Consider the following 27,928-nt stretch of genomic DNA (forward strand, 5'->3'; position numbering starts at 1 on the left):
TGTGCGCTGGATTTAGCCAAATCCCTGCTTAAGTGCTGTACGCTATGTATCTAGGTCATTTGCACAACAATTTTTATTGTAAATCTGGAATAACAAGCACAGCTCTTGGCAGAGTTCTGCACAGCAGAAACACGTTATGTCTTCATATGTGCATGTGAGCTTTTCCGGAAGGGGGAAAAAAAAGAAGAACAAATTAGCTAATTTGTCTATGGTTTTCCTGGCAACTCAAGAGTAACCAGGAAAGATAACTGGAGAGACTCAGCACTGCTGCTTTTACTCTACTATTAGGCAAGTATGTTGGGCAGCTCTTGGACCATTTCACCTGCCTCCTTTGGTCTCAGCCCACTCTCAGTTTGGCCCCAGGCACCTGCAGTGGGGAATGCAGCGAAAACCTGCTCGTTTTGTCCTTGCCAGAGCCAGCTCGCCCACCCAACTGGGCTCTGCGGCAGCCCCCTCCCCGGGCGGGCTGCAAGGAGGAGCATGGCTGGCAGCTGCAGGGCGAGGGGCGATGTGCCATAAGCTGCCCCAAAGCAGGGCAGGCACAGCTCAAGCCTTGGGCAGGGTATGGGCCAGGCACCTCTGCATGGGTACAGGCACCGCAGGCATCTCTTTCCAGCTTCCTCCCGCCGCAGGGGACCCTCCAGCTTGCAGACCAGAGCCTGCTGCCATAGGCGCCGTGCAGGTATTTCCAGCACAGAGCAACCAAAAGGCAGTTGCCACCCTAAAGAGTTTAAGACCTAATCACTTGGAAGGAAAGCTTTGGCTCAGTTACATTAGTGGTTATCATGACCGGAGCCAGGTGCTAGGTTGTAACAAAATCACCTATTACGAAAACAAGGTAATTACATGTCTGGATTATTTGAGAGTTGAACCAGTTCCTTCCTATTTGCTGAAATTAAATGCAAGCACCTAAGCAATGCAGTTTGCTGCATTGTTCGAGCAGTGAAGCACCTCCAGCAGCACTGCCAACCAAACACGCTGCGGCTCTGGATGGTGAGAAGGGCACACGTCACTGTTAGAAACCAGAAAAACTTGGAAGAATGCAATAAAATCTGTACTTAGAGAGCTGTCCTTGCTTGGGACAGCGGCTTAGTGTGATAAGCACCATCACTTGCTCTGCTTATTTCAATATATTTCTGAGCATTTCTGAGCATTTCTGATATATCAGATGTATTTCTGATCTGATATATATATCAGATATATCTGATATATTTCTGAGCAGGGGTTTAAAATACCCTCATTTTATTCTTTTTTTCTTCCCCTTGGTACCCAAACTCATCCATCAGCTGCAGTGGACCCAAAGCAATGCCAGCAAATTTAGGGGATTTCTATCAGTGGATCTGCAAGCAGAGTTTGTACCCATGCATCAAAACTTGGTATTATTTTAATAGCTTCTTTTTCTCAGAATGCGTATGAAAATCATACAGATGTTTTCTAGCAGGATGGTGGTTCATGCTGAGCCAGCAAATAATTTTATTCTCTTATTTTGAATCACTCTTGGAACAAGTCTTAGCTCTGCATGTACAAACTAGGCCAAAAAAAAAAAAAAAAAAAAAAGGGTGGGGAAAAAGACACAAGGCCCTTTGTCCTCTCTGGAATTTGTTTAAAACCTCAGGGATGAATAAGGCACTTTATTTAACTCAGCCTGGCTATAAATAGGAAGCAGCACCTTAGCCTTTATATGAACTAGGGAATTCAGATGTGTCGTCTCAGTTATGATCATACTTGAGAGGCACAGCTTCAATCCAAGATGTGTCCCTACGCTAAAGGGTTGTTAAAAGTAACCGAGGGCACCAGGTTTGGTCCAAAGAAAGACACTGAGCTAGAAGGAAGGTGCTGGGACCAGCAGGAGTCAAATGGCTGCTTTGCCTTTGCTCGTGTTTTCTGGTCGTGCTTTAAGCACCAAGTCCTCCTGGTGTTTAGCATCCCAAATACCATCTTAATTTTTTTTCTTGTTCCTACTGGAGCAAAATTGGTTTCGGCACAGTGGGAATGACCATTCATCCCTGTGATACCTCGAGGGCTTCATTTTGGAAAAGTCACCAGGAGCTGCTCTTCCCTCTCTGCAGAGGCCCTTTGCAGGAGTGGGGTTAGCTCCTGTCCCCCCGGGGAATGCCATCCCAACACCTCCGGGCCACACCACTGGGCCAGATTAACCAAACACACAATGGACAGGAACACCTGAGATGGAGAGAAACCTCTTCTGCAGCAGCTCCCAGCCCTTGGGCCCACAAGGAGGGGGAAGATGAGTCGCGGCGGCCGTGCGTCTGTCCTGCTGGGGAACGGGAGGGCTAGTGGCTGGACATGGCCATTAAGAATTAAAAAAACAACCATGCTGCTTCCAGAGCCAGTGCACTCCATGGCTATGTGGAGACTATATTTGTGTCCAATTCACTTTGTTCTGCCTCAGTTATAAATTTGGGGAAAAAAGCTAGTTCCTTCCCCTCGCATACCCAAGCTAGGAGTTAAAGACCAGTACCACTGAAATAGCACCTGAGTTGCTGGGTTTCATCCCATGTTCTGTTTATTTTGTTCTTCCCCTGTGTTTTCAGTTGCGGTTCTGTAGTTGCAAGACCTCACCAGCCTGAAGAGCTAATCCAGGAGGACGTATGGGGCTGTCAAGGGAAGGCTGGGTTGATGAGATAGCTAGATGCCTGTGCTATTTCTTCTTGCTCGAATCATCATCAGTGAATAGCTAACAGCAACAATAAATTATTCTTAGGTTTCCAGTGCTGTGGTATCTGGAGCTTTCCCCAGCTCCTGGGTCTCGCTGTACATTCCAGCAGCATCCCAGTCCCAGGGGTTTTCATGGCTTCATCGCCTACTCAGTAGTAATGCGTGGGGGTACAGTTCTCAGGGGTATGGAGGACACGTGGGTATGTGACAATATCCAACCTATGTTTCATAAATTAAATGACTAATTCATAAAAAGAATCTGTAACACTCCAGGAGCCATGCTGAAGCTGAATGCTGACTTGATTGCAAACACCCGTTTAATGGCTGGACTCACTGCAATCACAGGCATTTTAAACAGATTTCTTTTGGTGTGTGGGCACGAATTGTCAGGCAGCATGAAAAGATCCTTGTCCTTTGTAGTGTAAGGTCTGAGGTCTGAAAGCTGAGCATGAGGAGAATAGCTGCTGGTCCGTGTCCCCACCTCCCTGGAGACCCCGCTCCTCCGCTCCTGCCCACCCTCCTTGATGGGCTCAGTGAGGGCCTCTACAGGGGAAGTCTGCTAAGGTTAGATGTGAAGTTTTTGGACTCTTCATGGCAGAAATGTTGGAGAAAATGGAGGAAAATTTTTTATCAGCGTTCTTAGAGGAAAATTGCAACTTTTTAATGTTTCAAGTTTATTTTTTTCAATGATTTTTTTTTTAAGAGAGAAAACCAGAAACTTTGTTAAAATCCTAGTTTTCCAGAACTGATTGAATTTAAACTTTGGGGAGTAACTGTCTGAAATGAAAGCTGCAATGTGTTTTCAAAGACAAAGGGAAGAAGAGTGCCCTGCTCTAATTTGTGGTGGAAGCAGTGCATATGAATAACAGCTTTTATAACGTGACTGTAAGGGATGTGCTGTTTGCTATGGGAGTCATGGCTCCCTGTAACTGCCAGGGATCACCTTTCTCCACAAATATCGGATTTGGAAAAAAAAGATGGTAAAAACACAAATTAGGATTGATTTGATTTAGATGTGACATTTTTTCAGTTTAACGTCATAAAAGCTAGTTTCCATCTCTTACTAGTGGTTTAAATAAAGGCCAATTCCATTGAAAATGTTATTTGCTCCTTTAGATAGGAGCGTCAAGCAGAATACATCTAAAAGAAAGAACTACTAAGCAGATGTCTGATTAAAGAGAAATGAAAATATCTCGTAATATGTCAATGGCATAACATTAAATGAACCTGAGGATCCAGTGGATTTAAGTTTAGAATATAAATGTTAGGAGCAAGACAACAGTGTTCCCATGCTCATCCTATATAATTAATTACAGATAAACTCTCCCTGCCCTCAGACTCAAGAAAAGAAAACAGCCAGGACTTGGCACAGATCTCACAGCGACATAAAATTGGCACCAGTTGAAATTGCATCCCCTGGAGCCCTCAGGTTATCACCCCTTTCATCCTTACGTGGCTGAACACCATACACCAGGCAGGAAAACCCCAGCAGGAAGGGCCGGCTCCTAGGGAGGTGAGGAGGAGGCAGCGTCAGCCCCTCTACCACCCCACCCCCAGGGTAATATATGCCTGGAGAGGAGATTTTCCATGCATGGTGCATGGAAACTCCAGTACTGAGTGACATTAAGCATCAGGTTTGCAAGCACTGCGGTGCCAAAGCTGGGCTCATTGCCTCCAGCCCAGGATACAGAAAATGTCCCTAACCATGCCACCACTGCCCGCCAGGCACAGCCCTGCAGCAGCAGGTCCCCAGCCCAGCTGGGGAGAAACTGGCTTTGACCCCAAGCAACGCTTTTTTGCCATGCTGACATACCCATTGCAGCAGGCAGCAGCTGCTTTTGAACTGGGAAAGTCACAGGGAGTCTCATCCTCCAGTTATCCGATCCTTAGCTTTTTGGTAACTTGATGTTTTTGGAAAAAATTCATTGTTCAGTGGCAGACTATCTCTGCCTCTCATCTTTTCTGCCACACGAGCCCGCTTTCCTTGCACAGGGTATAGCTTTCTGGTAATGCGAATTCCTGCTGGGCTCCACAACAGCCTTTCCAGAAAATGTTAAAAATGTGTGCTGCATTAAAAGGTGAATGAAGATGAGCCAACTGGCTCGCTGCTAGCACCGCACGCAAGGCAGGGCACCACCCACGGCGAAGGGGCCGCACCAGGCAGGGCAGCAAGAAAATCCCAAGACAGAAGCAGTAAGCGTTGAGCTGCCTGGTCTAGGGAGGGCTCAAAGGAAAGAGCAACTGCCACTGATGTAAATCTGAATTTATCTGTGTAGGAATATGTGGGATGGAGGGCTGGTGTGAGTATTTGCATGCCATGGGGCAAAGGCAGGCTTACAGCGGGCTTCATTCCCCTGTATTAGTGGTAGGACAGGAGCAGCATGCCACCACAAATAATCCTTCGCATCTTTAAACGAAGACACTGTGGGTACACCACTTCTTCCAATCGGTCTAGTATAGGCATTTAATAGGCTAAATGGTGTAATACATCTACAGGACATACATTAGTCGAGTATTATGTACAGGTGGCATTTTACAAAATTAGAAAGAACTGAAATAGAGCAAAATCCAACAATGTCTTACTCCATAAAACTTCCTTTCTGCACTACATGAAATATTCTACAAGCTAGACTAGAAAAATATGACTGAATGTCTTTTTTTTTCCTTTTTAGTTTCTACAAAGCTTTTAATCCAGAAAAAAATACAAAACAACTATTGAGTTTATTAGAGAGACAACACTTGCACACAGACAAAGTAAGTGGACATTCATAGACCTGCAAGTTGAATAAATAGGGCTTGTTTGTATAAAACAATTTTCTCTCTATCTTGCTCTCCTATTTTAGGGCCTTTGGCCCATGCTCAGAAAAATAAAAACGAGAGGAGGAGTTTGGCTTTGCATGGTAGTTAAACAGAGGCCACACGGCTTCAGGGGAAAGCTGTAGTTCGAAGCATCCATTTGCTTCAGGTAAAATACTCTAAGGGAGCAGCACAAAAGAGGAAAAAGGAAAGAGGAGTAATTAGGCTGGAAGGAGGAAATCTGGCATTTCTATATGGGCTGTAGCTTTACGTACTAGGATGAAAAACGTAGTGCTGCGTGGCGTTTTTTCAGGGTGTATGTAGAATTTTGTTGTTTCTTTGGGAAACTTACTTAGGGAAGTGCCATTGACCTCAGGTGGAAATAGGATAAGAGCCATCCAGAGCAGGAAGGGAGGGAGCGTCTGAAAGCAGATAGAGAGCACATAAAATTGAGGGAAGTGTTTCAAACAACTGCTTTTCCTTTTACAAAGTGAAAAGCAAATTAAGTGATACGTCTAACGTCATTCCTCACGAAGCTGGGCAGACGCAGATTGAAAGGAAATCATACAGCTAAAAATATGTCGTCACTGTCGTTGTTTTTCCCCCAGAGCTTTGTAAAACTTCTTGACAGTTGATGCAAAAGCAGCGTTTAAAGAGCACCTCGCATCTGCCCGGTTGCCTCGCCAGCGCAGCCTTCCTCCCACCGCAACCAGCTGCAGACGGGTCCGAGCCGGGGACCTCCTCTTGCTGCTCGTGTGTTACCCAAAGATGTAGCTTGAGCTTGTTCTCACTTCGTTGGCTTTACCAGAAAACTGTCACCAGCAAAGGGCGTGAGGGGGACAGCAGCCAGATTTAGGAGGTGCCCTTGAAACCTTCAGTTACTCTGGTGAAATTTGGTGCTCTGACCAGAATCCCACTCATCCAACAAAATAATTCTGTGACAGCGTAGGTAAGAGAGTCTACATCAAGGCAAAACAGATTGTTATATAGGTTGAGAGAGCAAAGTTTAACTTAAGTATCACATCATACTATACTACACTGCTTATAAAAAGGGTCCTAGTTCCCAAACACCCCAAATAATGAGCTATATAGTTTTGTACATAAATTAATGTTGCTTTGAAGTAAAATAGTCTCTTTCCTTTGTATTAAACATTCATTGCACAGAATTCTTTGTAAGTAAATATATTAAATTTGGTTGCTAAGAAGGTATAAACTTATCATATTAATACATCTGGCCAGTAAATCTTATCCACCATCACACAATTAAAAGTTGCCATTAGAGAAAATTATTACTGGAGAAAAGAAAGCACTTGGAAGTCAACTTAGGAGTTAACGCTGGAAGAAATCCTGTTATTTCGTTCCACCTACAGCGAGCGGCTTCTTCCGGCTGCAACATTAATTGGAAGTACAGACCCCATCCAGCCCTGCAGAGATGGAGAAAGCCAACTTCGTAGCTTACGGGACACTCGTCACTGACACAGTCAAACCCTTTTTGAGTACATGCATTATCTGTCTCCACCAACACTGTCCAAAGGGTAGCGTTTTGGGCCAAGATCGGTGCTTCTCCTGGGATGGTGGGAAGGAGTCTCTGGGAGGTCCCCGTGCAGGAACGGGTTCCCCCCTGTCAAAATGGCCCCCGAATCCCCAAGGAAAATCCACTGGAGGCCTGAGGCGTCCAGAGACAGCTTGTCCCACCATGAGCTCTGGTCTCCAGGAGGTGGCCGTGCAACCAAAGCCGAGGGGGCCATGAAACCAAAGCCGAGGGGGCCATGCAGCCCCCATGAGAGGGTGAGGGCACCCCCTGGCACCCGCACGCCCACCGGCAGGGCCGCTCAGGCAGGAGGGAGGCGGGTGTGCGTCCCGCCACCTTGGCCCTCCTCCACCCCCTTCTACTGCGGGTGGCTTGGGGGGGACCTGGCGTCAGGCAAAATGGAGGGCAGGTTTGGGCCATGCCACGGAGCTCCCGTCACCCACCCCCAACCACCGCCCGGCTTGGGTCGAGGGAGGAACAGCTGGGCCTCTGCACCTACGTTATACACAAAACATACCAAAAGAATAATTGTCACAACAATTTCTATTAACAAGGTGGGACAAATCCAGCCCTGGCGGAAGCGGGAGCCATCTCGTTGGCTTCAAGGGAGAGGAGCGTGCGCCACGCCACGGCTGGACCTGGGCCTGAAGAGTGCACGAACAGCACGATCCACCCGACCAAGCCTACAACAGACAGCCTCACTCCACAAACACCAGCAACTAGCTAATCCGCTTCGTCAATGTACAGCGAGAAAGCGTTTCCGAAAGGCGTGAGCCTTATTGAAAAGGCGACTTAAGAAAAGGCTGGTTCATCTGAATTTGCACAGGTTAGCCAAAGGGAGAGAACTGCTCTGGCTGCCCCGGGGCGGCAGCCTGGAGGCAAATCTTACACTTGCGTCTCTATACAAAAGTTACAAAATCAAATGGTGACATTATATTACATCTATTGTCCATAATATCACAGTGCTAGTTTTAAATGGCTAAAAACAAGAAAGGTTTTAGATTTAAGACATCCCTCCTGTAGAAATGTAACCCCTTTGCCCTGCTGTTGATACCTGAAAGCAGCCTTGCTTGAAAAAGGTAAATCCAATGAAATGTGCTAATTGAAATTAGGAACATTTTTCCTTGATAATCTCGTATTTCCTAACACGTCCCATTGTTTCCCAAGGAAAAATTAAACAAATAATATGAATCCCAGCCTGAAAATCAAAATGTTGAAAAGAACAGTTCTAAAGCCCAGACGCTTCTTACCAGGTACTAACTAAATAAAACCCTTGCAAATTTAAATACAGATTACTTTGACATGTCTTCAGAGTGTGTTGGCTTTCCAACAACATTCACAATGAAGTTTCACTTCTGAGGCCACAGAGTCCCTACTCGTCCTCTTCAGTTCTGCTTTCCAGAGTATCTGTACTGTCTTCCACTTCTTGAGCTGGGTGCGCTAAAGTATCTGCAAAGAAATAGTCTGTCAGCATTTATTTCCCCATGCAGGTACAACGGCCTTCATTTGATTCCCTGCTCTACCAGGTAGATGATCCGTCAGGGTGCTCAGACTCTACATGAGCAATTTACTCTACTTGCAAACCAGTAGTTAAACCTGGAGTAGGGTACTCTGAGTGCATCACAGCCTGACTTTACAGGGGATGTCAGACCTCAGGATGGGTAGTGAGGTGAGTTGATGATGCCTCTCATTAAAAGCAGGACAGCCACCGTAGTGGGAGGGCTACCTGCTGTCTTAGTGAAATCTGCTCAAACTCTCAATACCGAAGGCATAACGAGTCCTAACATCACTGCACAAAAACAACACAGAGGCCATAACGTGCAACCTGAGGTCAGGCCATAGATTTGGCTCATATTTCCTCTTCAATGATCACACCCTGTGGTTGCCACCACCCAGAAATGCCAACTGGAATAGCAGGTGATTTGACACTTCAAGATCAGACCATTTGTCATCGCCCGTGGGCAGGTGCCTCTTGCACCCCATGCAATGCTGCTGTCTCTGGGCATCTGGGTGGCGAACAGTGCACTGAAATGGAAACCATGTCACTCTTTAAGGGAAAAGGAGAGCACTGAGATGAAAAAAACAGAAATAAATAGACCAGTTCCACACTGGAGCATTCACTGTGCAAGCTTCACTCCAACAAGCTCTTATCTTTAGCCGTATTTACCCCACAGTGACACTACTAGTCCTGTCTACATATCTGTGAGCTCCTGCTACATTAATGCTCTCCTGGGACACCATGATGCTTTGAAAATGTGCAGCTGTTAAACACTTTGCTTCTAGGCTAGGAGATAGGGAGGTAGATACATGCTATTGAACAGGACTACTGTTTCCTCGAGTGAACTGCTGATGTGCAGTAAACTGCCTGTTGCCCATGTGAGTGGCCAGCACCGAGCCTGATGCAGATGAAAACACCATGTGCTCAAAAGCTACAAGGAAATTATTTTCAGTCCACAGGACTTCCAGTGCAGGTGTTTCTGGGCACCTTCAAGCACCCACTGCTCTTTGGTACGCTATTAATTCAGTGCATGGCATGGCCTGAAACTGCTATTTTCCTATGGGGAACAAGGATGAAAATTACTCATTCAGACCTTCCAGATCCATCTGCTGCTGCTGCTGGACACAGACTCTTTGGTCACCGTGAAGACCCTTGTCTTCTGCTGATTTCAGGTCATCAGGAGGCCAGCGCAGCTCCCCGCTCTCCACCTCCCCCGACTCGGTCGGCTCCACCACGATCGACGGCAGTCTTTTGGACAGCTTGGGGTACTTCTCACGTGAGTCTGGGAAAGCCTGGTGAGACATGTGGGGACATGCCTGTCAAAGCCTTGCCCAGGGATGCATATTCCACGCCAGCAGAGTAGACACTCCATCTTAGCATCCTTTCTACATTTGACACGCACTCCCATGTCCACCAAAAAACCCGATCAAACTGGTGTAGGGCAAGCTGTCCTGCACAGGGAGGATTTCAAAACCTCCTCACTGGCCAAGCATGGACGCAGAGGGGCTAATAGGTCCCAGCACACTCTCCCCTGCACAAGTTGTCCCTTGCTGGGCAAAGACCAGGACCAGAAACCCAACTTTGCTTTCCAGCGTGCTGGGCAGACAATTGCCATGACTTGTGTGATCTGAGGTGCATAGTAAAAATGGAGACTTAGGTGACAAAATTCATTATGTTGCCAAACACTTGCGTTTCAGTTCTGGTGGGTTTTTAGGACACAAAGGTCACTGCTGTAACGCTAAGCTAAATGGCTGCTGCAGCCCTTCTAGCTGCTGTCCTTTTACTCTGATATGATATTTATGTTTTCTTGCAGTGACAGTTTATTAAGAAGCCACCATTCTGCAGAGCTATTTTCTGTAATGTGAAACACTATTTTATGATGCATTCATGCAAAACAGGTAGCCCCAGAGACCATTTTTACACAGATGATGGTGCCAGCTATTATTTTCATTTGTCATGTTGAAGCTGCAGGTCAAACACTATGCAGTGATTAGAGCTTGAAGCCAAAGTACGTCTTTTTAGTGAAGGATATTGTAGCACATAACAGTGCTTTCTTGTTTTCAACATGGCTGGTTCATTTAAATCTCTCAGGGTACTTTGTTTTGGATTGGGTTTTTTTCTGGGGCTTTTTTGAGGAAAGGTAATTCCAGCTCCTCCAGGATGTTAACATAAGACAAACTCTGTTGCTGCTTCACTAAAACCTTATCTCCTGGCTTCTCAAACGTCCATATACCTGCACTGACGGGCTGTAAATTTCTCTGTGCTAGCTGAGTTTTATTTTATTTTATTTTATTTTATTTTATTTTATTTGTAACAATAAAAGCAAGGTGCAGACTAGGGGACTGACCTAGGGGTTGAGAGCAAGAACCATCCCAGTTTAACTCCAGGTGCTGCCACAGGTTTGCTGTGTGCTGGTGAGGACCTCCCCGCCTATTTGCAACACGTTCACCATTGAATTAGAGTCTCTGGTTAGGCTGAGCACTGCTGTTATGTGAGCCAGTCTCAGCACTGCTCCTGCTACGAGCACAAGCAGAAACATTCATATATTCCCTAAACACCATAAAACTGGGCACATCCTCCAGGACATTGCCAGGGACCTGGGGACTGCAGTGTCATAGCCCAGTGGAGGTGTTTGCTCCAATGGCTTTTGCAACCTTCCTTCATCCCATGAGCTGCTCTCTCTACGACCTTAGGGTTTAGTTGTCCCATGTGGTGTCAGAGCTGGCATGGGGAGGCAAGCCCTTGGGAAGGGCAATTCTCTTCCTGTGTGTCTGGGAAGCAGCAAGCACATTTTTATCATTGCTGTGATGCCTGTATCTGACTTCTGGAGATGGGGAAGTACAATAATTCTCACCCTCACGCCCTTGCTCCTCATGGTAGTGTTGCAGGGATTCATTACTCTTTGCAAATTTACAGGAAGGTGAAAAACGTTGTATATTATTGTTAGTGTTGCAAAGTGAGACACAATTAAGAAGGACTTTTTTTGTGAGAAAGTCCCTTTAGTGCAACTAGACCAAGTGAACCACTGAAGGCAGACCTTTCTAATGCCTCCCTGAGCTGCACCCACATGGGCGTAACTTGTCCTGATCAAGCAATGTTGCTTGTGCTGCCTATCAGAAAAGTTCCCCCCAACTTCCCATTACACAGCCTCCTCCTCAGCTGTTTATAATTTGGAAAGACATTTCCATGGCAGCCGTCTTGATTGGGAGGAATTTTTAAGAAGCTGCTAATATGATCCTGCTACTTCCAAATATGAGACAAGGTAAAATCTCCTTGGCCAGGACAGGTCCAGAGACACCCCTGAACAGCAGTGCACTCTTCTTCAGACCAGGGGGAGCCCAGCTCCCTGAGCCTGACGGCTCAGCTGGCAAAAAATAGCCATAAAATTGTGGGCAAATTGCATTATTTCCTCCCAGGGCTGCGCCTACAGGTGACAGTGACCTGCTCCCCCGGCTGCTGCTCAGCCTGCTCGGGTGGCAGAGGGCTGCGTGAGAGCCACCCTGTCCCCAAGCCTGCCAGCAATCCCTGGCAGGGGGATCCAAGGCAACAAAATTTCTGCTTTTTCTGTCTGCTTTCTGAAGCCCTAGGAAATGACACACGCTGATCTAAAAATGTGCTAAAAGGAGACTATTACGGCTGCAGCAAAATTTAGGAAAGGCACCTGTGTGGCTTCAGCTTGGCTATTTTTGTTTGTGTCATTCTCATATGGTCTTTTCTCACACCAATCACATAATGTTTTTTTCCACCGGAGCCCAGTATTTACCACGTCCCTCCAGGAATGAGTCAGGACTGGCAGGAAGCAGAGCTGCCTGTCGGGCCTCGCTGTGTTTTTCTGCGGAAGCTGGAGTGTGTGACGAGTGGGCAGGAGACTGCAGGAAGAGAAGGACCAGTCTCCTGGCCAGAGGGCTTGGAAGCTGCTGGAAGAAACCTAGTTTTCCCACCAAGTCACTGACTTTGTGCTGCCTCTCATGGCTTTTTGCTTTTTTGCCTCAGTTGGCCACCACTAAAACGTGGATGGTATCACTTTCTGCCAGAGGGGCAGGGTAAAGGAGCTGGGGGAAAACCTCTGGAGTATATGATCGGGGACATCACAGAAAAGCCATAAAGACATAGGCGGAGTCAGAGCTAGCACAGAGTTTGGACAGTGTGCACTAATACAATAAGGAAAACCTGGGACTCAGTGAAAAAGAGGAAGGAGAATATTGAAAATGTGCTCTTTAAGTGAGCAGCATCTATCCTGTGCGGTCGACGAGACACGGGAAAGTCTATGGTACGCTCTTTAATTGCATACAGCCTTCCATTACATGCACGAGTGACCTGAAAGGAATTTGCAAAATTTCAGTTCTGACTTCCCTGGCTTGCAAATGCTTGACTTTAACCTGCAACAGGCTTCTCCTAGAGTAGCTTTCTGAGTCTGCTCGCAATAACACATCTTGTGTTGAGAAGCAACTCAGGTGCACCACGACACTTTTAGGTGGTTTGTCCCCAGCAGTGACACCGAGAATCAAGAGCACAACCGCAGAGCACAAACCGGGGCATGGGGGTTGTCACACGGGGGGCCTGGGACATCGTGATCCCTCCTGCTGGAAATGGCACCGCAGGCGGGTGCACGAGTGGGTGTCTGAGACCGCCTGGGGACAGAAAATGCTCTTGCACCTGCTAGCAAATGGCCCTGACCAGTGCTGCTGCTACGGTGCCACAGCCATTTATGTGAATTACACCATCATTTCAAATGGTCTCTTTTCTAAAAATGGAGCTCCCTCTGAGCCTGAGGAAACGTAGCTCATTACAAGGCTGGCTGTATAAAAGCTGCGGTACAGTATTGGCTGGATGCCTTCATCACGCGATGGTTGCTCAGCTCTGAACTCTTGGTGACAAGCACCCTCTTTGCCTGCATCCCCACACGGGCAAGACATCGCTGCCACTGTGCCCCAAGGGCCTGGCACCCGACAAAACCCTCCCGCCAGAACTCTTACCTTTTAAAAATAAAACCTAAGTAGGATCAAACATGTATTTCAGGGCTTGTTCTTCTGGCATCTGTGCTCTGCAATTCAACATCTACATGCATGACAGTTGTTGGTTGTATTACATTGCTTTTGAAAAGCAATTCAGGATACTTTCGAGTTTTTCTGAAGTTACCTGGCTCGAAGGGCCTCCTTCTTCCTCAGGAGTCTGGCTGAGCGCGAATTCCTCCATCACCGGTTCCCGTGTGTTCATCACCTCTGTCATGCTGCGAATATTAAATCAGAATTGGAAAACTCAGCTCTGAACTTTGGCCCCACAGTTAATTTAGCAAAAGACTTTGGCCTTTCATATTTGTTAAAATAATTGTGTTACAGTTTGTCCTTTCTAAACAGCCCCCCGAGAAGTGTTTCCTTGGCCCCCCAAGCAAACTGCTGCCACTGCATGCTGTGATGCAGAGCGGGGCATAGACCCCAGCTGCCCCCCGGAACAGCAGAGAGGACCCCACAGAGTCCCAGAGTCATCAGCAGGAAAATATGAGCCCTCCTATGTTATCAACAAGCAGTTGATTACTAATATATGAGCTCAGAAATTGCATCTGTTGACCAAAAAAAGTTACTTGTGGAAATATCAGCCTTGAATTAAACTCCCTTTCTGATTCTTCATAACATCTTCAATATTTGCTCTTCCCAGACATCTCTTCCATTTAGTTATGAGCCAGCACTTCTTTTTAAACTGTTAATTCCAGACACACCAGCTGTATTGGTGTCTAAGGGCCAGATTTTCAGTAGTCTTTACTTGCCTGAGTGTTCAGAAAGGTGTTGAGTGGGATTTTCAAATGCATCAGGGAAGGTTTGGCACCCAAATCTCATTTAAATCAGGGACTTAGGAACCTAGGCTGTTTATGTGCCCATTAAGCATCCCCCTGTGCTGTTTGGCACCCAAGGCACTGGCCCTCGCACTCTCCTTGTTCCACGGGGCACTTGGGCAGCCCGGAGCAGAGGGACGAGAGCCGGCTGCAGTCCTCGCTGCAGGGAGCGCAGCCCAGCCCATGGCTGGGTAGCCGCGCATCTCTACGGCGTTAGGATTTTCCTCACGTTTGAGATTTACAGATACAGTGTTCTGTAGAAAAAATTGAGGATGCCTGAAAACTTCATGACGTGTATGAAGTGCGTAGAGCAAACAGAGCCTGAACCGCTGTCTGACCTACAGACTGAAGGGGCCACGTTCATTTTGGATGGGAATACATCAGCCCTGGATGGGTTTAGCCCCAGAATTTCACTCTTTCTAGCTGGCACTCATCAGGTACAGCAGCTACTGGCTGCCGGAGCCTCCTGCAGCACGCAGAACATAGGCATCATCAATTACACCGCCCTGCCACCTGCCACAGCAAGCACCCCTTTAGGCACGACTAAATGCTGCCATTAATTCTGGTCCTGCTTCACACACAAAAGCCTTCTTTGTAAAGGCTGCTCCTACTGAGAAATGCAAACTAAAACATCTTAAGGATAACTTGTTTCAGGCTTACATTACCAATTACCCCACAAAACTAAATTTTACAATATCTGCAATTACTACAAAACCCTTCACAATGACTTTAATTAGCTGTAGCACAGAGCAGCGTGATATCACAGAGACTTTCACTCCCACTGCATCATACTTAAAAAAGAGCACGGCAGACCCAGGAGACACTTGAGCTCAGCTGTGGACCAGGACCCGACCCCATAGGCATCCATCATCAGCTTAGGAAAAAGCCCTGAAACGCCAGCCTTGGACACAACCAACGCTGAATTAAACAGCACGCTTCCTGGTACACACACACACAACAGGGGAGCAGAACCAGACTCTGAAACTCAGCAAGAGGCTGAACCAGACCGCTGATCTCTGCATCCCCCAGCTTACACATGCCTGAATCCTCCCAGAGCCACAGCACAGTAGAAGAGGGACAGATTCTGCCTGCTAGGAAGAGAGTTTTGAGTTCCCTGCCCTTGCTTGGACCTGTACCCCTCCCGAGGGGGGGTACATCATGTCCACATCAGGACACCACAAATCACCTAATCCATAAAATACATTTATTTTCTGGACTCATGCATTTATTCCTGCAGGATCCAGTGGGCCATACCACTGAGCACCCGTGGAAGACAACACTGAGGGACCAGTGATCTGGAAATGGGAGACCCTTTCCTGGAACAGTGACCATGGGCCCAGCTGTGCCAGCTGTTCCTACACCCCAAGACAGCGCTTGAAAAGGACAGAGCTGTGCCCTTGGACCCTTCACTGCCCAAAAGGAAAGCAGCACTCCCTCTGTTGCCTCCTCGCTCTGATCACCCCTGGTGCTCATGCAGTTCTTGCCTTTTTTCCCCATCCTGGTCCTGGTCTCTCCCTTGGTCCCAGAGGGACCCTTTTGTAGCTCCCTCCTGCCGTCCCTCCAGGGCTGCCTCTGCGGATGACCATGCTGGGCCATAGCGGGACCCCGCTTTCCTACCTCAACTCTTTGGGAAGAGTTTATTGGGGGGGCTTTCATACCCCCTGTTAGCTAGAGCCAGCCGTGAGCCTGGAGGAGCACGCGGCCCACTGCTCTGACCATGACCAAGATGAACATCTTTCTTTTCGGATCCTTTTCGAGGTTCAGTGCCCCATCCCCAGCTGTCCTGGACTGCAGGGAAAGGGAAATGAGAAAGTGTGTGGCTGGCTGGAAATAATCTTGGAGGCTTTGTGGGGGGCCGGGATTTATGCAGTCTTGGGCTTGGCTACCATGGAGAAGACATGTCCCACTGCTGTCTGTCCTGGGGGTTGGTCCCTGCTAGCCAGCGGCCGACTCCTGCAGTAGCCCACAGCTGGCTGGTTTATTTTAGCAGTCTTTTAATACGTACCAAGTGTTTAAAACACTTCTCTGTCCTTGTTCCATGGGACATTAGAGATATACATCCACTCATGCACTGTCAAACGTATCATATGAGCTCAAAGATGTTGTTAAGACCTCATGAAATTCTATTATTGAACAATAACGGGCTCCGTGCTTCCCTAAGACCACATTACACCCCATAGATTATTTCTAAATGACAAAGACAAATGATTCTGGCTAGGAAAATGGTGACAGTCCTGCCAGTGTTACAGCAGATGCCTCAGTGAATCAGCTCCCAAGCTGTTGAAGGCCAGGCCATTTCACAAAATCTGCGCAACTTAAGGCTTTGATTGAATAGGATGGCAGAAGTGATTGTACTTGATACGTTTCAGAAAAGAACATGGGGCCATGCAATTGGCAAAAGAATTAGGCTTTAACTGGAATAGATTAATTGTTCCTGGTCTCCACTTAGAAACAGCAAAGGAAAGCAGAAGAATCTATATGGGCTGTGAAAGCAGTGATGCTTTTAACAAGCTTAACTAGGTATTTAACACTAAAAATGACTAGAAGTAAAATAATTGAGAATGCCACTGCAAATCAGTTCACCTGAAACTTCAAAATCACCTGTAGCGCATCACTGAATTGTTTATAAAGCCACAGAATCTGAAAAAGGGCTTTGGTGGCTGCTTAGGGCTGTTTTAACTATGATATGATTTATGTGCAGGAGAATTTTTCACTTTGCAGCCAGTTTTGATGGGAAAATATTGAGCCACTTTTAGTGCTGCTTTTACGTGAGATGTACTAACATACAACAGAAAAGTGGCTGATACAAGCAAATTATTATAAGAACTACATCTCTTTTAAATTCAGTATTGCATTCATTTTATGTACGGTAGATGCTGATATCACCAGTGACATACAGTAGCCATAGTGATACAAAACAAGGCAATAAATAGCATTTACAAACAAAGAATAAATTCTGTTCTGGTGGATGAGTCACCTACTCTGAACCTTAAAACTCTTGTGGCAGTGAATTAAGAGATGCATTTACTTCCCCTAGGTTTAATTAAGCGCAGATATACCAATTAGGGAAAAAAAACCAGCAAAATCTGTTCTTGCTTTTCTGTGAGAAAACTACATTTAGAGACGATTATCTTAAACGCAGCTGCTACAGTTGCAGGACCACGCTATGCTGATCTTTTTCCAGGGGCGTGGAGCAAACGCACAGCTCACTTTCTGCTGTTTGGGATGGCTCTAACGAGGTCAGTAACATACAGAGCAATATATAGGTTGACAAGTGCTAAACTACTTACCAGAAAGTGCTCAGAAACAATGCACACATTTTTATTTTAGGTTTTGAACAGAGGGCAAAACTGACCTGTGAAATTCCTGGTGGCAAAACAGTATTTGAATGAAGACCAGCTTCAGGATTCAAAAATGTGAAGCACTTATGTGGCTACGGAAAACAGGCAGGTTGCATGACGCAAGCAAAGATTTTCTTAAGACGAAGGGCAAAACCACATTTTATGGGACAGGCTGAGCCACAGTTAGGAAGAGCTGGTACCTGAAGCAAGGAGCAGCCTGGAGGATGCTCAGACGTGCACCAAACTGAGGCCTGATCCTGCTCTCACCTCACCAACCAGGATGAGCAGCAAGAGAGGACGCCCGGCCAGAGCATGAGGCTCTGTGGGTGATAAACGGCAAATACAGGGCAATGAAGAAAAGAGCATGTTACCTTCAATCACATCAACAGATGTCACTTCCAAAAACCGTCCTTGCTGAAGGCGTTCACGTCGTTGATGAAGTGTCGTGCAAACTCTGTCAAATCCGAAAAGTGCCTGAAAGAGACAATACAACAGTCAGAGCATGCCACCAAAGTGGCAACGCTGGCAGTGACCGGTGTGAAAGAGTACTACTGAAAACTTGCTGCAGAAACTCCTACTGTGAAGGTCTGTATAATTTTCTACGCCAGACGGGATTTGATCTCACTAAGGATGCAGCTCATAGAATAGCTTGTGAATTATCGAGGCAATTAATGTTCCAAAAACACCCAAAGCTCTTAGCTGAAATACCTTGCAGTCTGACTCTTTTTGTGATGCTAAACCTTATTAGTGTAAGCTACATAGAAACTGGGACACTTTGAAACTCTCCCATACAGGGATTTTGATGATAGTTGGAAAATTAGAAAATAAAAATGTATACCCTTATCTGGCAGGATCAGTGTGCTCAGTGAGACATGGTTCAAAACATCAAAGAACGAGATTCCTGCTCAAGAAGCTACTGGTCAAGACACAAGGAAAACAAAATATGCTGAAAGAAGGATACCTTAGCTTTACATTACTGCACGTTTCTTTCAGATGTCACAGGAGAAGTGATTTTTGCAAAGGTCTACTCCAAACTGAAGGTAATATTGTGACTGGTATCAGGATAGGGAGCCTGGTGAGCAGAGGTGAGGATCCCACCATTTCAAAGTGTGAATCACTGATTTCCAATGACTTCTTTGTCAGACAGTCTTAGCTGAGGAGCTTGAGGAGTTACAGTGCTGAAATATAGTCAGTATCTTGGCCAAAGATGATTTTCTGAAAAATTTGTTTAACTCTACAGCTTGCCAAATATATATTCATGCCAGCCACAGCTACTTCCTTGGATGGGAAAAAGGTGTTTTCAGTGAAGTGAATGGCACTAGTGTATATATTTTATATCCTCCAGTGGTCTGGATTCCAGCCCAAGTGATTAAACAAATCTACCTGCTCTGGAAGCCTTCCTACCAAGATTTATAACAGTGGATTAACTGCACACTGATTTTATTCAAAAACAGAGGAAAAACTGTGCATTGCATTCTGGAGTTTCTTCTCACGCCACAGGCCATGCTTATTGCAAATTAGGGAAGCAGGAAATCACATCTCCATCCCCAGGATTCAATTCAGAAGGTTTAATTCTTGTCTGGCAATTCTCCTTCCTAACCAACGATCAAACCAACTTCAGAGAGGCTAATGTTTTGTCCCTTAAAAATTCATGACTACACTCAATGCTTGTCTCTTGTATGGAACCCGGAGAGCATCCGATACATGTTATCCAATACTCTGGGAAGAAGATTTTTATCCCATTACCCATAACAAAACTGCTACTATTAAATGTATGAAAACTCAGCACGAACTCATCTACCTTCAACCTCTCCTTTAGAAAAGACTGGATGTAGTAAGAACAGATATTACACTGAGTCATCTCTCAATGAGAGACAAAATGGTGTAAGAGATAATGAACCGGGCACCACATGGCCACTGGTTGGAATCCAAGCCAGGCCACTTGCTATATAGAGGTATCTTCAGATGGCTGGTTAGCGGTATATAAGGATCTACACAGTACTGAATGAATTAAACCCCCATCCATTGCTTTTCCAGTCTCAGCAAAGGACTTCTGGATTGAATTGACCCAAGACCAATCTCCTCTCCAATGTTTTTGGGCAACTCTGTCCTATGGTGCATGCAATGTTTGAAAGGGGATGTCAGTCCCTGGCGCTCAGCAACTGGAAAGCTGTAATAAAAAGAAAATCACTTAAGGACTGCATTGTGGAAGAAGTCCCTCTCCCAGCCCCACAGCCATATTTAAAACCAGAAAAACGTCTTCCCAGTCAAGATTGTTGAAGAGTTCAGTGTTTCCAGTGTATAAAACTACCAGAACACATTTATTCTCTGAAGAGGAAATACTCACTTTATCTACCTAATAGATGTGATTACCTTCCTTGGCTGACACTAGAGGAAACATAAACTAATACTCCTCCTTCTACGATACTGCTTAATCTTTTAAAAACAAGGCACGGCTACTGAGACCATGCGACAAGCCTTTACTGCAGTGGAAAGAGTCTGGAAATTACCCGAGTAAAGCCTTTCTCTGCTTATCTCTTCTTGTCCCTTCTTACTTTTACCCACCTTTGCTGCTTTGCTGATTAGTCCAGCCTGGAGCCCATTTGCTCAGTGCACCCTCTCCCAACCTATCCCTCTTCCACCCCCAAAATAACTTGTCCTCCTTTGCCTCAGCTTGATAACCAGCTCCTTCTCTGGCTCCAGGAGTATCAACACAGCTGTGCTGCTTGCTATTAACGGTGACCAAGAAGTCTCAAGTCTCAGAGGCCAGTGACACTGCCTAGCCACCCCTCCTCTGGGCATGGAGAGGACCCTGCTACACCTCCCAGTAAATGACAGTTGATTTAGGGACTACTCCAATGAGCTGGTCATGTCCTGCCTCTTTAGGAGCCGTAGCACCAAGCAAAGTGTGAAGAGATATAACCAAGGGAATGATACGAGAGGTAGGTCCACCAGTGAGACCAAGCAATGCTTCAGTGGTGGCCCCTTTGCCCAGATCAAGGGCCCTCAGCCTCCCACTCCACACAAAGGGATGGATTTCCACCTGTGCTGCTTGGCACAGGCCAAAAGCCAAGGCACTGAGAGGTGACCTCCAGGCTTCTCTCCCACTTTGGAAAGCAACTGGGACACACTGTATGTTTGGAGTTTCTACACCACAAGGACGCGGTCTGTCCTGATGGGGTGGTCTCACCACCCATGGGAGGACAACCAGTGCGAGGCAGCAGAAGCAGGATGTTGTGCAGCAATTCTGGCCAGCTGGGGTGTGTGGGAAGCCCAGCCTGGCTGTCTCTCCTGGGTCGTGCCTGGCCTTGTTGTGTGGGGACAGGACTCCACCACGCACAGCAGTGGAGGCCTTTCCTTGGGATAAATCCGCCGTGAATTGCGAAGCAGATGTTTTTAAGGTGAGAGTACTTCAGCGGGCAAAACAGAAATAGGAACCGGCCACAGGTTGCAATCCTAGCAGCCCGCAGATCGGCCACTTGATAAAGGAGCCCCACGTTTCAGAGGCGCTGAGCCCTGAACGCTTCCCTGGGAGGCAGCAGCTCCTCCAACATCAGGCCACTTTTATTTAGAGATGCCTTCTACTCTGAAAGCATCACCTCTCCTCTCCCAGCTGCCCCAGTGCTGGAAACAACTGGGTGGCAGAGGGAGACCTGACCTCAGGGTGCCAGGGCTGCTGCTAGATTAGCAGGGGCTGCGGGGCAGCCTCCTCCCCTCCTGGGCTTCCCGAGTTAATCATTCCCCCACTGAGCACTCATGGAAATATTATGATAACGGCCTAACAATGCCACATTGAAGGCGCACCTTCTAACAAGTAAGTGTAGATAGGCAGCAGAAATTGGCCTTGAACCACTGCTCCGTGTGCAAATTTATCATTTTTCTGGCACTGCAGAAACGGGAACCCTTCCCTTCTTATTTCAATGGGACAATCCCAGGGGTTTTACTAGCCCCGTATTTAAATTGTGCCAGAGAGACGTCCCCCACGCAGCTCTGCGAGCTCAGCCTCGCACGCAGGAGGACTGTAAACACCGAGCTGTGGGAGCTCGCCCATGCAATCGCAGCACACACGCGGTTCCCACTGATTTCAGATAGCACCTCAAACAAACCAGGAGTTCAGCCTTGGGCGTCCGGTCCCCCCTGCTTCACCCCACTAAAGCCTCTGGATAAATGCAAACTTTTCTTCATTCAAGGAGTCTAGTCTTTGTGTGTGCTACAAAAAGAAACCCCTGCTATTGATTACAAGGAAAATTGGGACAGGGCATGCATAAGAATGGTGTTAGGCAGGAGAAACAATGGTCTACTGCTTCATTTTTGCAAAGTGGAATATTTTGACGGGCCACAGTAAACCGTGCTCAGCAATTCCCAATAAACAAACAGATCCAAGGAGGTTTTTCCACCCAGAAGAAGAAAAGGTGCCTTATTTGGGCCACTTTGCTGCAGCAGATCGGGCTGTCAGTTCAGCCAGGGTGGATGAGTGGGTGATCTAGGACAGAGCTACGGTGGTTGTGGCGGATGAAGCCACAAAGCGGCTGCTCGCATGGTACCAGAAGGTGCACATCCCTGCAAGAAAATGCCAGTCGGCATTTTCTAGGGCCAGGTGCTTCTGTGGATTCAACTCTTCTATGCCTCAGTCTTAAATTAGTGCCCTAGGAGGACGGAGCTACAGCTTAGGCCCTGCAGTGCTTCAGGCCACACAGGCGGCCTGGGCCATCCATGGGTAGGACCATGCCCAGTACCTCTGCTGAGGGTGGGACAGTAGCTTCAGCACCTTGGCACAACCCAAAATACGCGCTTACCTCAGTGACACCTGCAGCCTCCAACTGCTGAGACTGCCCATTGAGCTCAGCTTTTGGACACCGTGGACAGGAACCTGGACAGCTTCTTTGTTTCCCCAGTTGCACATTTGTCATGGACGCACTTTATGAAGTGTTGTGGATTCCATGGGACTAGCGAAATGTAAGTCACGGCACGGACCACAGAAGACAAATGCGCGTGTGTATGAACTCCTATTTAAACCTCCCACTTCTTTTTGGATGCAAATCTCTTTCCTAAGCAACTGAGAAAAGTGCGATATGTGTCAGAGTCTGGAGATTAGAGATCTGTTCTGTTCCCTCATTTCAGAAGCTCTTGTCTTCGGCCACCCACGCAGTACTTGAGTTCTGCTCTCCGCAGGCCAAAGCTGCCTTCCTCTCCTCGGCAGCGTGCGCTCTGCAGAAGATGTCGATCTCTCTCAGGAAGCAGCGAGATGAAATGACTCTCGATGTGGAGGAGCAGGCATTTCAGCATGAGACACAGCACGTAGTTTGGGAGAGCGAAAAGGGGTAGGAGGCTGCTATTTCCAGACCGTGCTGCCTCTCACCGCTAACTTCACAGAGAGCTGCAGTTTTTACTGTTCCTGCTCCAAAGAAGCTACTGGGGTAAATATCACCCTGGGGAATTTCTCAAACACTCATCTGTGGACTACCAACACTAGAAAACACAGGCTCGCAAAGGGCATGGTACTGGCAGATCACTCTAACTCAGCCTCCTTGACTCCTGGTGTTGCACAGCGAGGCATCAGGAGCCGTTGTTCTTCTTACATCCCCAGCTCCTGGAGCACCATGACTGCACACTAACCTCGGCTTCCAGTTTATTGGAGTTGCCCAAGCTCCTCCTGGCCCTGTTTGCAAAAAGGAGCTAGGAACTTGATTCATAAATGGTCAAAGAAGAAGGAAAAATAACTAAGCCTGTGTTTAACTATCACAATTTTTAAAGCAATCTCATGATTTGGGGGTGATTTAACTCAAAGTTTTTTGCAAATGATGTTTGCAATGCTGCTTGCTATGGGTGCTTCTTTGGCGGGTTTTTCTTTTTTTTTTTTTCTTTTTCCTGGCTGCTTTAGAGAAGCTCATTTATTTCAGCTGTTTGATCTCAGCGCTAAACTACCTGAGCTTTCTCGCGGAAGATGCCACAAGGGATAGGTAGGGCAAGGGAGGAGAGAGGGGCAGCCAGCCAGGATGCTCGGAGATAGGGATGCAGAGCAGACAGCCAGGAAGCATGGCGCAGAGCAGCGGAGGGAGGAAGAAGCAGAGCAGATGGGAAGAATGACTAAGCCAGCTCCTCCGAATGCTGGTAGACCCCGGTATCATGGAAATCTCCACAGAGTCCTTGTGGAACCATGTGCCAAGAGAAAGTTTGGATTTATTTTTTTTAACATCGCATTCAGCAGCTAATTGATGTGAAAGGACCTCATTAAGAAAACAGCCCCATCAAAATTAGAGATAAGCCTCAACAAGCTGTTAAATGTTTCTGGAGGTCTCTCTTCTGGTACTCGCTGTGCAAATACTCTCTCATCTAAGAACTTGCTTTTGGAATCGGAAATGCCTGTGCTGAGCAGTGTTTCCAAGCTCTGCTCAGGCAGTGAACCTTGCATTGGCTTCAATCTCTCAAAACAACCTTATGCAGCCAGCACCTTACAAATAAGTACATCACTCCTTCTAATTCAGAGCAACTGTTACTAAAGGGTCTCAGAAAGAAATGGTTTTGTTTCTGGGATCTTCCCTGGAAGATGACGATTCTCTCATCCCTCATATTTGCCACACTTGTCCCTCACCTTCCAGCACCCGTGGGAGTTGGTGGCAGATGAAAACTGGCTTCCCGTGCTTCCTTCTACTATTCCCTAGGTTTTTCTGGATGGTCCTGAATTCAGGCCACGATCTCACGAGCAGAAGACGAGTGAGGAAGAAAGTAACTTAGAACATCAACACAGAGCAGGTGATTCTTAGATGGAAAGGTCATGGGAAATGGATTGTGAAATATCCGATGTCTTTCTGGCACTGTGAAAGAATACTCTAGATGATAGTCTACCACTGGGCTTATTTCTAGGTAACGTTAGGTAGAACAGTATTTACTTAAAAGATAAACTAGTTCTTTCCTTGTAACTCTGGGGAAATTGGAATATAGTGCTATCAGTGCTGTAATATGATGCAATATTGAGCATTTAGTAGAGAATTTAGTAAAGCCAATGCAGCAAAAGTGTCAGATTTTAAAAAGAAGCAAACAAAAACCCACCAGACACTCCTAAGAGAACAAAGACAACGAAGAGACTTTTAGTGTTCCCTGTGGGTAATTAACAGCACAACCGCAGGTGTCACGACATCACAGCCTCACTCCAGAGATGCAGCTGGTTTTCTCCAGGAATTAAAACTCTGCAAGCTTAATTGAATTTCCAAGTATGGGAAGTTGCCCCAGCCTGAGATGGAGGATATGAGAACACCGTGTGCTATCGCAGTAGGGATGGGCACGATGGAGGGTGAGGACAACACGCAACTAAAAATAAAGAAATTATTAAAAAAATAAAAATGCAGTATGTTTTTTTTTTGAATAAGCCATTAACGCTGAAAGCAGATATGCATTAGTAGGGCTACGAGTCTTCCTGCCAACCAATTAACAAGCACCTTCCGGATCTAGAGGTCTCCTAAATATTTGCACACAGGCAGTTTATGCATGTGCATGTCAGAGACAGAACTCAGCTGAAAATTCAAGTTACATCTTACAGAAGTTGCAGTGGTCTCAACAGAGGAGCTGCGCTTGGACTATTCTCTCCTAGTCCTATGGGGACACAGGCGCTATGGGGCAAAACGCTGTGGGACCAGTCATTGCACCCTGGCGAGAGCAGGGGCTTGTCCTGCTGGACCACAGCTTCTCCCAGCACTGGTATCTGCTCTGCAGAAGACGCTACTGGTCACGCTCTCTCCAAACGGTGAAGGAGAGGTGATCCCAGTCCCTAAGGACTTGCCATCAAAGAGGGACAAAGGCTGAAACAGGGGGCTGAGATAAGGTTTTAAGGACCTGTTGGTATCAATCAGTGTTTTTCATTCTACCTGGTTGTTATTGGTTGGCAGTTTTCCTGGGGTTTGCAATAAAGTCTTCCTTTGAAGATGGAAAATGCAGGAAATACTGATTCATTTACAGATTTTTCCAGACAAGGTACACATGTCTGAGGAGCAAAAGGAAGAGCTGCTGCTGAGGCAGACGCTGGTCTCCTTGAAGTCACGGCAGGGCTCCTCCTGCCTTGCACGACATAGGATCCACCCCGGATCAAGGCTTCTCTGACTGACCCCTCCAAAATAGACAGGTGTGGTTAAATAGGCTCCAACACGGGGGCATCATGTCAGAAATGAGAGAGAAGGAGCAATTTCAGCCTGTGACACTGTGGGGTTGATACCTGATCTATGCAAAAGCCTGTTGCTTAACACAAAGAGATCATTGTGAGAAGGGAGGGAAAGTAGTGACTCTATTTGCACGTTCATTTCTTCTGCTAAAGTCATGTACCAGAGACGTTAGAGGAATTCCACTTGATTGACAAATTGTCAGGCTAGATCGGGAAAGCAAGGAAAACAGGTCAAGCCATTCCCTGTTTGCTTCTTTTCTCTCTATGATCATACTGTTGACTCTGAAAACATGTTTTTAAATGGAATATTAATTATCAGGATCCTGAGCTGTGAGCTGGATTCTTTTCTGAGCACAAAAGTTGTTGCTCATTAAATTTAACAGATGGAAAACACTGGCTTGAGCCTGGTTGTGTGTAGGCAGATTTCCCCGCTTCACCTTCATTTTCAGGCTACTCATAAGGAGGCATTGTGCAGAGAGCCAGGCTACGGGACGGACTTGAACACCAACTCCTGGGTCCTTCAATAAGATTTGAACCTACAGCGAGGAGGGCTTACCTTCGCTGCACCACTGACTACACGGCTGCAGTAAAGATCTCGGTCAGGCAAAGACTAATGGAAACAAATTTCTCTCTGTATGTCGCTTATTGTGGCTCGAGGGGTTAATGCCACATCCAGCCTAGCCTAACTCCCCTCCGCGACTGTAGCCATATTCAGAGATCTACAAACACGGCTCTGTCCCAGATGAAAAGAAAATTTTTGTGGTATGTTCATTTGGCAGCAGGAAAATATTCACACCCCTTGCTCAGAGTGGAACATAGTCCTCATTTACAGAGCAAAGTAGGCTCTTTCTTTCTCTACAAGTAATCGTATGTGTGGTATTTGCTACCTGATGGGAAAAGCAGGATTTCAGTGTTCTTTTACCCAGTTCAGCTAGGCTGCAAGCAAAAGCATCACTGTCTGAAACTTGCGCTTTGTTACCCGCTTCCTCGCCTCAAAAGTTGCCTTGAAAAAAAAAAAAAAGGAATAAACGAACAGCTGAGGCGATCGCAGACCGCAAACTAACAACTCCCTCAGTGCTACGCTCATTCATCAGGATTCCTTCACACAGCCCTGTCGGCTGCCGCACAAGTTGGTTGTCTTTTTTTTTTTTTTTAAAGGAGACCCCATTCTTCAGTGAATTCTCCTTAACATCCCTTACTCAAAAAGAAAAGCATCTGCAGAGACCAGCCAGCGCAGAGCCGCACTTCCAGCCTTGCCGTCCCCGTAACCCCCGCAGCCCGGCGTGCAGCTGCAAGGCTCCTTCCCGGCCGGCGCTCGCCCCGCTCCGCGCCCCGCACCGCCCCGACCCGCACCGCCCCGACCCGGGCTCCGGGCCGCCGCCGCGGGGCTGCAAGCGGAGGACTTGGAGGCGGCGGCTCTTCCCCGGGCTGCGCCGGACCCCGCAGGCGAGCCGCCCCCCGCCACCCGCACCTCCCCCGAGCCCGGCGGAGACCCCCCGCCCCCCGGCCCGGCTCACCGGCGGGGCAGGCGAGGCGAGGCGAGGCGGCAGCCGCCCGCCGCCCATGCACGGCGGCAGAGGGGAGCCGGCAGCTCCGTCAGCGCGTCCGCATCCTCCCGGGCCGGGCGCTGGCACCGCCGCCGCCGCGGCACCTCCCCGCCCGCAGACCGGCCCCGCCGCTGCCGGCGCGGGGAAACCACTCCCCCGGCAGCGCCGGCGGGGCGGCGCGCAGCCACGGCCCCCCCGGCACGGCACGGCACGGCACGGCCCCCCGCCGCGCCCCCGGCCGCCCCGCGGGGGAGCGGGGGGCGGCGGCCCTCGCCGTCCCGGCACCTTCCGCGGACACGCGTGGAACAGCGCGGCCCCACCCGGGCGCGGGCCCGGCCCGCACAGCGCCCCACGCGCGGGACAGAGGGGCGCGGGAGGGGGGACAGTGTCCCGAAGCATTCCCCCCCTTGTCCTGCCCGCGGGCGTGGAGCTGACACGGGGCTCCAACTCCTCCCCGCAGCAGTCCCCGCTGAGAAAACACCGAGTTCAGGAGGCGCAATCTTTTTCTCTTTTTGGGGATTTCTTTGGGAGGGCTATTCCCCCCAGAGTGAGTTTCC

At 47.7% G+C, this 27,928-nt stretch overlaps 1 protein-coding gene across 2 annotated transcripts; it reads right to left on the reverse strand.

Annotated features, from left to right (window-relative positions):
- Nucleotides 1-5,378: 5,378 nt before the first annotated feature.
- LBHD2 (LBH domain containing 2) lies at nt 5,379-27,473 on the reverse strand. Of its 2 annotated transcripts, none has more exons than XM_082317736.1 (5): nt 27,342-27,473; nt 18,044-18,146; nt 13,641-13,731; nt 9,595-9,793; nt 5,379-8,452 (listed from the first exon to the last, which is right to left on the reverse strand). In XM_082317736.1, the coding sequence occupies exons 3-5, from the start codon at nt 13,728-13,730 to the stop codon at nt 8,376-8,378; spliced, it is 366 nt and encodes a 121-aa protein (XP_082173862.1). In that variant the 5' UTR covers nt 13,731; nt 18,044-18,146; nt 27,342-27,473; the 3' UTR covers nt 5,379-8,375. The 2 variants fall into 2 exon arrangements, with proteins under 2 accessions (XP_082173862.1, XP_082173863.1); XM_082317737.1 differs by lacking the exon at nt 27,342-27,473 and adding an exon at nt 24,723-24,771.
- Between the last annotated feature and the right edge of the window lie 455 nt (nt 27,474-27,928).

This window comes from Platalea leucorodia (genome assembly GCF_965183815.1).
Source record: "Platalea leucorodia genome assembly, chromosome: 7".
NCBI classification, from domain to species: domain Eukaryota; kingdom Metazoa; phylum Chordata; class Aves; order Pelecaniformes; family Threskiornithidae; genus Platalea; species Platalea leucorodia.

What these genes read in the sequence shown, in the direction of transcription:
- LBHD2 (XM_082317736.1), bottom strand. Translation starts at nt 13,730, where the DNA reads ATGACAGAGGTGATGAACACACGGGAACCGGTGATGGAGGAATTCGCG. An exon ending in AAGGAGGCCCTTCGAGCCAG is followed by an intron (nt 9,794 to 13,640) that starts GTAACTTCAGAA and finishes ATGTCTCACCAG; the next exon opens with GCTTTCCCAGACTCACGTGA. An exon ending in GCAGCAGATGGATCTGGAAG is followed by an intron (nt 8,453 to 9,594) that starts GTCTGAATGAGT and finishes ATTTCTTTGCAG; the next exon opens with ATACTTTAGCGCACCCAGCT.